The following is a 12,440-nucleotide window of genomic DNA, read 5'->3' as shown; positions in this document are numbered from 1 at the left end:
CTCGTTAGATTACCAAGTTTGGGCTCTACCTAAAGCCCTTTTACAAAAGGAGCAGAGTTGGGGCATAGAGTTTACTTAGGCTCAGCCCTGAAATTAGGTTTGGGCCTGTGTATTTGTGGGCCCTAAATATCCACCCAACCCTTATAGCCTTTAATGCCTTATACCCAGCAGGGCCAGAAAGCCCAATATTCCAGAAGGGCCAGTTAAGTGAAAGCCCACTATCCAAACCGCTGAGAAACCCTTGGATTGGAGGCTGATATACATTCTCCAATGTCACCTAGGGTTTTTGCCATTTCAGTCGCGGAGCTCCAAGAGTAACAGAGGTGGTGAGAAGATGCCGGCAGGTCATGGGCAGAGAGCGAGGACTAGGGATCTGTTCTCCAGGCCCTTCAGGAAGAAGGGGTATGTGCCACTGACGACGTACCTGAGGACCTATAAGATAGGGGAGCACGTCGACGTCAAAGTTAATGGAGCCATCCACAAGGGCATGCCTCACAAGTTCTATCACGGCCGCACTGGACGCGTCTGGAATGTCACAAAGCGTGCAATTGGTGTTGAAGTTAACAAGCAGGTATAATTTTTTCGTATGTTTTTTATTTTTTGATTCATATGATTTTGAATCATGTCGGTTTTTTCTTCTTCTTTTTCCATGTGTTGTATGTGTGTTGTTGCTTGTTTTTGTGCTTTCTGGTTCTGCTTTAACTTCGATTTTCTAAGATGATACGATGGATTGGATTGATGCTTGTGTTGAGGATTCTGATTCTAATGTACTTTTTACCTGTAGAACTGGCGTATGCATAATACATTTTTGTTCAGTTTGGGTCATTTATTTATGTTCAGTTACTTCGGGCTTCTTTTTCTGTATCTGATTCAGGTTTCCTGATAATTTTTTCAATTATCTAATAGAAAACATGGGTTGATACTTGATACAATGGGGTTTTGGAATAATTAGCTTATTTTCAATGAAGTATGTGATACCCTCATGGTCGTGGGCATTAGTACTGTGGTTTGTGCATCTTTGTCTGCTATGGAGTGCCTTGTAACTGTGGTGAGAAAACTAGATCAATGTCTGTTGTAGCTGATGTATTGATTTGAGGTGCTCTAATATTTGTATCTTTGGGTCTGCATAGGGGACGACATCGTGTAACTGGAATGGATTGAAATTGAAGTGGTTTGCTCTTGTGACTTGTATATAACTATATATGTGTGTGTGTAATTTTCCTTGATCTGGAAGTTGTTGTAGTAGTATTCTAATTATTTTTTCATTGGTAAATTGTGATGGGCATTGAGTTTTCGATTAGAACTTAGTGCTGTCCCTTCCATAATCGAAATTAGCATCCTGTCCTGCTTCCTTTCTGGATGAATGGGAGGGTCAATGTTATTTTGATGTATAACAAGTAACACATCCTTGAATCCAGGTGGGTAACAGGATTATCAGGAAGAGGATCCACGTCCGAGTGGAGCATGTGCAGCCTTCAAGGTGTACCGAGGAATTCAAACTAAGGAAACAGAAGAATGATCAGCTGAAAGCAGAGGCAAAGGCAAGAGGTGAGGTGATTAGCACAAAGAGGCAGCCAGAGGGTCCAAAACCTGGGTTTATGGTGGAGGGTGCGATGCTGGAAACTGTTACTCCCATTCCTTATGATGTTGTTAATGATCTCAAGGGTGGTTATTAGGTATGTTTTGTGCTGGTTTTAGCAATGGATGTTTTCTATGGAGAGTTGTACTTTTGCTTTGATGTTTCAAATTTTTTGTCATCAGTACACAAGATTATTTTTCTTTTATCATTCTGATTTTAATGATGGGTGTCCCGATATAGTTTTCTGTGGTTTTTTTTTTTTGTATCATGAAAGAAGCTTGGTTTAATCTCAACTTACCAGCCTGCAATGCTCAATCACCAGCCAATAAGGAATGAAAAATAATAATTAAGAACTAGGACAGAGCCGATTTCAGCATACACGAGAGGTGCAGTTTCTTCCCTCATTGTCATCGCTTTAATCCAAATTCTGTAAGGATTATGGATGATTTAGTTTTTAGCGTCAATCTCCGTTGGTCAAAACTTCCCATTCACCTAATCTTCTTTTGTTTTAGCAAAAGCACAAACAAGGCGTTCTTTTATTACAATATATTAGTGAATAATTTCTTGTTTTGGATTTTTTATTCAGATGCAATGCTGCTGCATGCCCGGCCCTTACAAGGTCACAGTGACAGGGCTCACAGGTTACTCTGCCTTCCCGATACACTGCAAACAAGAGTAGAACTCATCATAACAATATCTTGCTATTGGGCTGGGGTTGTGGGAGGCAGGCTAGTGTGAAGATTGTTAGATTCAAACAAAATTTGTTTGGCATTGCCAGCAAGCCTTAATTTCAAGACGGCCACTCAAATATGAAATTCCGAATTTACCCCTGCCGGTAGTTATATTTACGAAATTATCCATACCTTATTTATGATTATGCCATTACGAGTTTATTTAACATTTTAATACAATTTAAATTTGATTCCAAGTCCGATTTTCACGATTCTCGAACCCAAAATTCCACAACTAATTCCTCATATTTAGCTTTCATACTTCCTCGGAAGTTCCAGGCTTGTTATATTTGTTGATGGCCCTGGTTTTGGTTCTAGGTGTCGAGGTCTCTAAACTAAAATCTTTGGTTATGTATTTTCATATTTTGGCTCTTTGCTGTGTTATCTGTAGACTGTAATAATCATTAATCAATAAATTATATGATTTATCAAAAAAAATAAAAAATTGACATGTCGAGTTTTGATGCTGCAGGGGGGCCTTGAGTTGAACGAACCCCCGACCCAGCCCAAAAGATATGCTAATAATTCTCATCCTCCTGGCCCATTTGATGATTCCTTCAACTCCCATGAACTTCTAACTTGGACAAATTATCTAATCCCCTCTTTTGCCATCAAATCCGCGAAGACTCGCCAATATTTATTTTTTTTCGCTTGTGTGAATACAAGCGGGGATGGGGTTTGAACTCTCGACTCATCAATCCATTGGTAAACTTCGCGTACTGACTTTGTTGATATTTTCCACCAGCGGTTTTGACAAGTGTTTTGCAGATTGACATCTGTGTCGCCCTTTGCTTGCGAGTTGCGAGTCCTAATATATGTTTTTCTTTACGAGAAACCCACAGTGGGAGTAAAAGACAAGTCCCCTCAGAGAAAAGGGAATGGGATCGAATCACAGGAAGCATGGACTGATACAAATAGAATACAAAGAGAGCATACTTTCAATAGCATGCCACCAGATAGAGCACTTGATTTTCAGAAACTCTGGTACGGCTTGAACTGAGCTGGACATTTCTACTGGAAAAACGGGAGGGGGGAGGTAGGATATTGGATCGAGTTTCCTATGAAACAGAGGCGGCATGATTCACAGCAGACCGCAACAACATTCGCAATGGAGATCCCAGGAAACACCATCTACCCTTCTTAAATGAACTATTTTTGTCTCCCATCTAATCCCAGCCATATTTCTTTAGCATATCCTCCACCTGAACAGAATTTCCATCAACATAAAAAGTTGAAAACGATAAGGATAACCTCACAAGGTGAAAGTGCATTGACAAAAATAAGAGAGCATGTGTGGATGTGTTATTAAGCATCACACTGAATCAACCGCTCCTTTCCCATAAATGTCGCAATTTTCACGTTAGATATTCAAGATTGAAGCACTCAAGCACAAACTTCTCACATTTACAGCAAGCAGAATAAAGAGGAGAACAAAACTATTACATGATTCTTCCAGTGGGTGGCCAATATATGTAGAAGCACTAACAGTATAAATGGAAGTTAATGGATTGCTGTGCAATGAGAAATCATGAAAAAAAGAAGCTCGTTATTCTATTCATTCTTCTTCAAACTCTCAGTACCCTCACAAAGACAACTGCTCATCAGTCATTACAGCCATCCAATTACGAAGAATTGGCAAGGATGTGTAGGAGTGGATAGAAAGAGCCTTCAAGGAAGATAACCTTCAAAAGCCTTGAAAGATTATGGTGTGAAGCTGACACGAATGTGGGGGCAAGATTTCATGACAGCGTTCCTTTAAGGCTCGTTGGGCAACCATCAAGAAAGAAAACTCAAGGTGGAAAGGTCCTATGCCAGTGGAGAATTCAAGTATTCAACAAGTTCCACTTTAATCACTCAGATCACGAAAAAGAATGGGGTAATAACTTAAAGGATTTCAGTCAATTAGTCTTATAGGGATATGTACACAAATTCCAAGCCGAATTGCTTTCCACTAGACCATCAAAAGGTATTCACAAAATGCTGACAGCATAATAAAGATTAAGACCAAACACAGTAATTGCAAACAAGGTCATGGATTATCATTTAAAGAAGAAAAGAGAAGTTCTATGCAAAATTGATTTAGAAAAATTTATCACGGCAAACATTGACAACCTTAGAAGAAGCGGGGTTCTACTTAGCTCATAGATGACTTACTTGTAATGAGAGAGATGAAGACAACCATCACATGCTTCGTTCACTTGCATTTCTAAGCTTAACTAAGTTGTTCTACTTAACTAAGTTTCTAATCAGTATCAATTGAACTGTGGCCAAAGAGGGTGACACAAAAATGAAGGCTTGGAATTGTTACTTCAACTTTTGTGGTATGTGTTGGCTAACTTGAACCAAAGGAACGAAATAAATTTTTGAGAGTAAAATAACAAGACTAATATTTAAACAATAAAAGTAGTAGGTTAAACTCTTATTTGAATCTCGCATAGCAGTAATAGAAGTACGATGGATTCATCGAATGTATCTTCCAATGCTAAGACATTATTCTTATGATAATCAAATTAAAGGGAAGACATCAATTTGCATCTACCTTGTCAAAACCATATTTTTAATGAATTAGGCTCACAGAGACAAAACATGAGTAGATTAGTAAAATGAGAAAAAAGTTAGGTTATAGTAAATAAAATAAAATAAAAAACCGTTGCAAATCATGTCAACCTAAGCCAAAGATGAAGTCAAATCTTCAACAATACGATAAGCATGCCAAGCAATAGAAATGATTGAATAAAAATGAAACGAGCAGAGAAACTATAGAATCTTAAGGATGATAAAAGCAAAAAAAAATTATAAAATTATAGCATACCCAGGATGTCAACGTCTAGGTCTAGGCTTGCAACGAAACTCCGCAAAAAGCGCTATATGATCCGAAGACCACTCTGGAGAAGGAAGTGCTGTGTCTTTCCTCAAGTTATCCTCATCCAAGAGTTCTAGCAAGGACTCCACTGTTAAGGAGTCCGCTGAGAGACCAAATCATTAATTCAGTACAACCCACCTTGAATCCCCAATGGACTCCCAAAAGAGATGCACAAAAAACTTGTTGCTGAATAGCTTCACCTGTGTAAAATATGTAATCCAGGGTGCCAATAAAATCCCTGGTGCAATTAGTAAAAAGAGGTTCGTTTGTAGTGGGGTCCATTCTCCTCCTATGCTGCTCCGGACCAAGACCAACCCCGATTCTTGCAAAGGATGAATAAGCACTTACCTGCAACACTGCCATGTCAGAAGCAGCAAGGTATAAAAAACCACAACACAAGCATCATCCCCCCCCCAACACAAACTATCATTTTCATTATTCCTCTCATAGTTTCATTCAATAGTAAATAAAAAATCGTCTGAAGAATAGAAGATAAACGAAACTGATCCTAAAAGAACTCTTTAAGGCTCTTTACATCAAAAGATACCATTACATCCATGGTAAAAAAGAAGAATCACCAGTGGCAGCTGATGTGTCAATTTGTTGTGAGGACGCAAGATACCAAGAGGGTCCACTACCAGATCAGGATGTAATGGATCTACCTTCCCCATAGCGAGAAGGGCATGAGGCGCACTGCAACAAATTTCAATAGTCATTTAAACAAATGTATATTTCGTTTCTTCTCCAACATAAGAGAAATAGAAAAGCAGAGGAAAAGAGGGCGGGAGCACGAAAGACCTTCCCGGAACTGAATTGAAGTCCCCACACACCAACATTGGAATGTCTGCACTGGCAGCAATTTTCTCCAACCCCTTCAAAAGAGTATGTACCTAATTTGACAAAAAAGATCAAACAGAATCATTCTTTTCAGTAAAAGCAAAAGAGTTAAACTAAAAATTAACATCCAGTAATATAAGAAGAATAAAAAAAACCTGCCAAAGCTTGACATCCTTTAACTCATGATGGACATTTACATGTGTATTTGCCTGAATGCCCAAATCGGACACATCAAAAGAAAGATAGTTAAAAATATGATACAAAAGGCAATCCTGCATGAATAAGATGAATAACCAGGGGGGGGAGGGGAAGAAAAAATGGAAAAGGGAGGAACAAAGTTTCACCAATTGCCCACATCAATTTTTTGCAAGTGATGGGGCATTGTCATACGAGTCCACATATATTCAATGTTAATTAAAACATAAAAGTAACATGAAAATATTGGAAAAGAGATTAAAAAAAGAAAGAAAGAAAAAGAAGAAGAAGATGAAATATCACACATCCAGATCATTAGCAGTAGTAATACAACCATGAAAACAAGTTCTTCATCGACCGTGGCAGTATGTAACTATTGTACCATGAGTGTTTGATCTCAGATGGTGACGGAGGCATAATACTGTAATCAATAAATTACCAAAGAGATAACACGACTGACTATAGTGGGACAATTCCATTTAGTAATAGTCCTCAGGAAGCGGAAAGTCCAAAATCAACTACATAAAATAAGACGCACCCGCCACCAAATCAGGAGACAAATGCTACATATATTACAGGAGTAAATCTTCCATCAGCAAATACATCACAATCATAAAAATTGGTTCAATTTCAGAGAACATAATAGCAGCACGAATGAGTAGAAGAAATAGAAAGATTTAATACCACACAGAGAAGCTGCCTTTTTCCAGGGTTATCAGGTCCTTGATTACTAAACTTTGCTTCCAGAACCACTATCAATGCAACATTATCCTATAAAAAAATTTAGATTATGTCATGGTTTATACGCCGAGATAAATGCAAAAGATCAAACCAGAAAACAATGTTTTCGAGGTAAAACCATAATTGGGCTACCTTAACCAACCGATTCAAAGCAGTTTTCTTTTGAGAACTTGGAACCAGAGCCTCAGTCAAAGACTGGGCAGCCTTATTAAATTCAACCTGAAAACAAGCAGGACATCTGGATATGCGTAAAGATCAAAGAAAAATATTACCATACAAGTAGCAAACTTCTACCTCGTATTTTTTGACATGTGTAAATCTCTCTCCACGGAAAAATGTTGCACAACCATCAATTGTATGAGGGTTTCCAGTGTAGACCTGCACCCCCCATCCAGAAATTAGTTAACTAGAAATATGTTCGCTCGCATAACCACAAAGAAATATGCCATGATAAAAAAAACAAATAAGTTCTATAACAACCTCATTTGTTTTCCTCTTGTATAAAGCTTGGTAACCATGCTTTTCCAGTTCCGGGGAAAAAAATTCGTCAAAATGATCACTTTGGACCTGAAAAAACGGATCACCATTTAGTTGACGATAGAGGCATGCTCAGCCTATATAGAGCTAACAAAAAGCTAAAGGTAAATTTACTCCACAAATTACAAGGTCAATCAAGTTGCCAAAGTTGCGAAAAAAAATCTAATGAACAAGGGACTGGCATGTATGAACACTTCATTTTTTATTTTTTGTCTTCATTTATCATTCTTTTCCTAAGGTCTATGCACATCCCACTTGTCCTCGCCACCTATTGTGGGAGCCTTGTGCACGAGGATTTTACATTTTGATTTATTATTATTTTCCTATGGACTCATTCTACTGTGTTCAATATTATCCTCACTATTCTGCGTCGACCACACCAAACTCAGGATAGTTGCCACTATCGTTCATCCAGTATCACCAATTTTGTTAGCAATGCATCATCCCAACAAAAGAAAGTCAAAATATTAGTAGCAATGCAGTAACACATCTAAGCACCCATTTTTACATGCATATGCTAAGTAAGTTATCTGCAAATAGAAGCATCAGAGAAAATTTATCAAAATTCTCAAAAAAATATAATATAGGGCAAAAGGTTTTGGCCACAAAATAGTTTGTTGTGAGCTCCATATCAAGTAAAGTTCGGATATAAATTGCAGATAAACTATTCAACATTTGCAGTTTAGAATCTTGTTTATATAGTACCAAAGATCAAAATAACATATATCAACCATAAACTTAAAAGTGCAATCTTTTACCTCCTGAAGACAAATGATGTCCGCACGATAACCAACAATTTCACGCAACAAATTCTGTCTGCGATATGGCCAAGAGAAAGCCCATGAAGGGCAATAACTGTATGCCTCGCTTATGGCATATGCATCAGACAAAATGTTATATGAGAGCACTGTAAAAGTTCCTGATGAAGAAATGCGGCCATCTGAATCCAAATGACCCAGCACATCAACTCCACTTACCGGGATCAAGTGACGCGGACTAGGAGAAGGAGCCGGAATGACACGAGAGGTTAATATAGTGTTGACATATCCAACGGGCAATTTAGTTTCTACATCCACTACAACACACTCAAACTTGAGGACATGGCCAATATCATCAGCACTTGGGGTATATGTTTTAGAATGTCCAATTTCAAACCAAGTTTCACTACCATTCTTTTGTGGAACAGCTGAAGGATACAAAGCTGTAGAGCCATTGGTCAAACTAGTGCCAGATGCAGAACCAGATAAACTGGAACTGATAGAAGAACCACTATTAAAACGCCCAAACATCTCTTCTTCCTCATTTCCATTATCATTTGCAGCACTGGCAGGACGGTCATGCAGAGTACGATGATACTGCCATGCATCTGAGAAACACTTGGGAGAACAATGGTAACTTTTCGCAACAGGTACTTTGGCCTTAATACAACCTAGACATTGCAACGTGGCTTGCTCGGATGGATGTACACTACAGATAGCAACTTTTTTATCACTCTGAATACGATACCTGCACAGCAAATCCAAATAGAGCAAGTTTGTCTCATATCAAGTGCTGCAAAGGAAAGTCTGAAGTCTGAACCAGTGTTGTAAGTCATTCAGTTATTAAGCTACACGTATGAAAAGTTCTATCAGGGACAACACACACGTTATACACACTAATGACTCAATTATTTTCTAAAGCAGAAAGACTCAGACCCATAATTCTCGAATCAACAGCCTTAAACTGTTCAACACAATCATCTAATCATTGCAATGGCCATAAAAAGGCTGAATATGGTCTTCTCAAGTTAAGTTTGATACACGAACCAAGAAAACAACTTATGTCTTGCGCCAAAGCATGTAATCAAACCTAGATCATATTAGACCTCTTTGATAATATAGTAAAAACTCAATTGTACAAGACTGCAAGCAGTTTGGATTGAACTCACACAATAGACATTTCTGAAATCATTATAGATAAATATACATCTAATGACTTATGAAGTGGCAAACTTTCTCACAGAATATAATATTTTGTAAATGGTTTCATTTTTCTCACAGAATATATTATTTTCTAAATGGTTTCATTTCCTAGATTTAAAGAAGTGGGCATTCTTCCAAAGGATGTTGTTGATGGAACCCATGGGGTTTTCTTTCCTAGCATTATTATTTAGGTGTGATGTTTTTTGCCACTGGGCACAGCATTTACTTCCAAAACAACCCAGTGTCAGTGTCATCCCCGAGGTAGAGATCTCAACCTTCCATCAACCACATAAGCTGAGTCATCAAAGCCACCTTAAACACATATCAAATTAACAGCAAAACATTTTCCCTTCAAACAATTTTTTGCCTCTGAGTGTCAAACGATTTTAATCCTATAGCATTCATAAAAAAAAAAGTGATGATTTTAAACCTAAAACAATGAACAACTACTAGATGCTAATAACTCAAGGGTCGGTACCAATCAAAAGGAGGTAGTTTCACCCTCCTGATAAAAGCATACTTAACATTCGATATACTTCACACCCCTAATCCTTATTCCAATGACAAAAGATTAGAGAATATGCAAGGATTATTACAGGATAGCTCTATGGATGAACAAAATTTTCACATAGAAATGATGTATTATCAAATAACTCCATACTACTTTTCAAAGGACATCATACAGAAACGGCTTTGGCAGCATTGAAATAATTTGGGAGAGAAGGTGGTGAGAAAAAGATATCTCATCTTCATTTGGCAGACAATTCCATCATCTTTTACCAAGCAAATCACCAACACCTACTACACTTAAGATGTTTGCTTATTTGCTTTGAAGCGGTCATGGGTTTAAAAGTAAACTTCATTAGAAGCGAGTTAATTCCTAATTCCTATTGGAAATTATGTGGGTGCGGCATCTTTGGCAAGCGAAATATCCTCTTCCAATGGACCAGCACCTTCCTCTCAGAGCTAAATCAGAAGGAAAAAGGAATTTGAGGTCCAATAATTCTCAGATTTGATAAAAAGGGCTGCGCACTTAGAAAAGAAGTCACCTCTCAATCTCAAAAGCACAAAGGTTAGCCCTTTTCAAATGAGCACTTTTCAGACTCCAAGTATACTATGGCTATATTATATGTCAGCTTCTGCGGCTAAATTTTTGGAAGAGATTACATATTTACATGCTAAGGGCAAAGCAAGGCAAGAAATTTCATAAACTAAACTGGTAAGTGTGAAACAGCCAAACACCCTAGATGGAGATTTGTCTCTTCAACAAACCTCTTCTTTGCAAATGTTAATTATCCAGACTGCATTTCTATTAGCACTCAAAACATTTATGTCCTTCCACACATGGCAACATCAAGGAAAACCACTAAAATGACACCTCCAATAAATACTAAAGAAGCGATATTGTAGGCAAATTATACATTATTTGCCTTTCAGCATGGTGTAAAATCACTAGGTTTTTGGCAAACTAATATTTCATGTCTCCAAAGTTAATAATGTAATCAAGATTGGAACTTAAAAAAACCGTATATCATAGACAGTAAAGAGAAGTGCTCATACCATATAAGAATGGATGGGAAGTATGGGGGAAAGGCACCACAAGAAAACAGATTCTAAAAAAGTACAGGAGCCAAACAATGACAAGAAGAATAAGGGAAACGTTAGTAACAAATCACACAAACTAAATGAACCACATAAGTAACAGTCCATGAATGCACATCCTACTAAAAAACCAAAATCTCAATAGTTCACTACAAAGCAATCAAAATACTAAATAATATCCGATCAAGAAAAATACCCAAACCTAGGCAAACATTTAACATTACCCACCAATTGTATCTCAAGAAATGACGGTCAATTGGGGCTGACTCAGGAACATCTTCAGTAGTGGCAGTGTTGTCGGGTCTCCGTAGAAGCACGTACGGCGTAAGCTCACAGCCAACAATAGGTATATCTGAGGGGAGGTGCACCCGTAGCACGTTCAGCATACTTCGCTCTTATCTATCGTCACCAAACTGTAAACTTATGGAAGCCACCAACGATAACAGCTCCAAACATACACCAAATCCACCAATTCTCACTCTAGGGCGGACACTAGGCGTATCCGCCATTTAATTGACCCGTATACCCGCCAGCCTTGACCGGAATAGAAATCAATCCCCATGCGCCACAATCGCGGAGGACAAGATCTTGCAAGAACAATTACTATTTAGAGTCAAAGTTCAGGTTCTGGATTATAAATGAAAAGTGGATCGATTAAATCGAATTTAGTCTTTAGTGTGAGAGGAGAAGGATGAATCGATAATTAGGGTTTAACACAGCAGGTGAACGAACGAGTCTATAATTTTTTATATGAAAAATCATAAAACAATATATATGTATACGTGTGTATATCTATCTATATAAATGTAAACGTGTGTATATGTGTATATCTATCTATCTAGAAGAAGGTGGTGGTCGGGGCTATCCGTTAGAGGTGTCAAACGGTCTGAGGCCAGCAATAGCCTGAAAAAGGCCGGCATGGCCCATGTGGGCATGGGTACCCCACCCAGGCGGCTAACAAATGTTGGGTCGGCCTGTTCCAGGCTATTGCCTCAGACCATTTGACATCTCTAATGAATAGCCCCGACCACCACCTGGGCTGGGGTACCCATGCTCACACGGGCAAGGTCGGCCCGGCCCCGATTGACAGACTAACGGTTATATTCATTTTTTTTTTCAAATATTCAAAATGCACTTTCTAACAATTGTATAACGGTTAGTATTGGGAGTAAATTGGTCAACTCATCTACATAAATTTTTTTTTTTTTTCCTTTTGAAAGGCCATAGGTCACACGACTCACACACAAGCTAAGTCATGCCCGAGGGGCATGAAGGCCACCACAGTGGATGGAAACTACCCAAATCTCAACTCCTAGTGAAAATGAAACCCTGAACCTCAAAGTCCTAGACAGATAACCTGACCAACCATGTCATCTCCCATCCTCTATCATACG

General features: G+C 38.3%; 2 protein-coding genes across 2 annotated transcripts; one reads left to right on the top strand and one right to left on the bottom strand.

The window, feature by feature from the left end:
- The first annotated feature begins 269 nt into the window (after positions 1–269).
- LOC119991029 (60S ribosomal protein L21-1-like) lies at positions 270–2,432 on the top strand. The gene is made up of 3 exons (XM_038837211.1): positions 270–571; positions 1,419–1,676; positions 2,166–2,432. Exons 1-2 carry the CDS (start codon positions 335–337, stop codon positions 1,674–1,676), a joined length of 495 nt encoding a protein of 164 aa, XP_038693139.1. The 5' UTR covers positions 270–334; the 3' UTR covers positions 2,166–2,432.
- Positions 2,433–3,174: 742 nt separating this feature from the next.
- LOC119991022 (carbon catabolite repressor protein 4 homolog 1-like) lies at positions 3,175–11,800 on the bottom strand. The gene is made up of 12 exons (XM_038837197.1): positions 11,275–11,800; positions 8,242–8,989; positions 7,427–7,513; positions 7,241–7,324; positions 7,079–7,165; positions 6,890–6,976; positions 6,166–6,219; positions 5,972–6,063; positions 5,752–5,866; positions 5,374–5,521; positions 5,123–5,276; positions 3,175–3,512 (listed from the first exon to the last, which is right to left on the bottom strand). Exons 1-11 carry the CDS (start codon positions 11,430–11,432, stop codon positions 5,131–5,133), a joined length of 1,806 nt encoding a protein of 601 aa, XP_038693125.1. The 5' UTR covers positions 11,433–11,800; the 3' UTR covers positions 3,175–3,512; positions 5,123–5,130.
- Positions 11,801–12,440: the final 640 nt, after the last annotated feature.

This window comes from Tripterygium wilfordii, chromosome 3, assembly GCF_013401445.1.
Source record: "Tripterygium wilfordii isolate XIE 37 chromosome 3, ASM1340144v1, whole genome shotgun sequence".
NCBI lineage: Eukaryota > Viridiplantae > Streptophyta > Magnoliopsida > Celastrales > Celastraceae > Tripterygium > Tripterygium wilfordii.
Note: the sequence above shows the minus strand (reverse complement) of the source record. Positions and strands in the feature narration are given on the sequence as shown.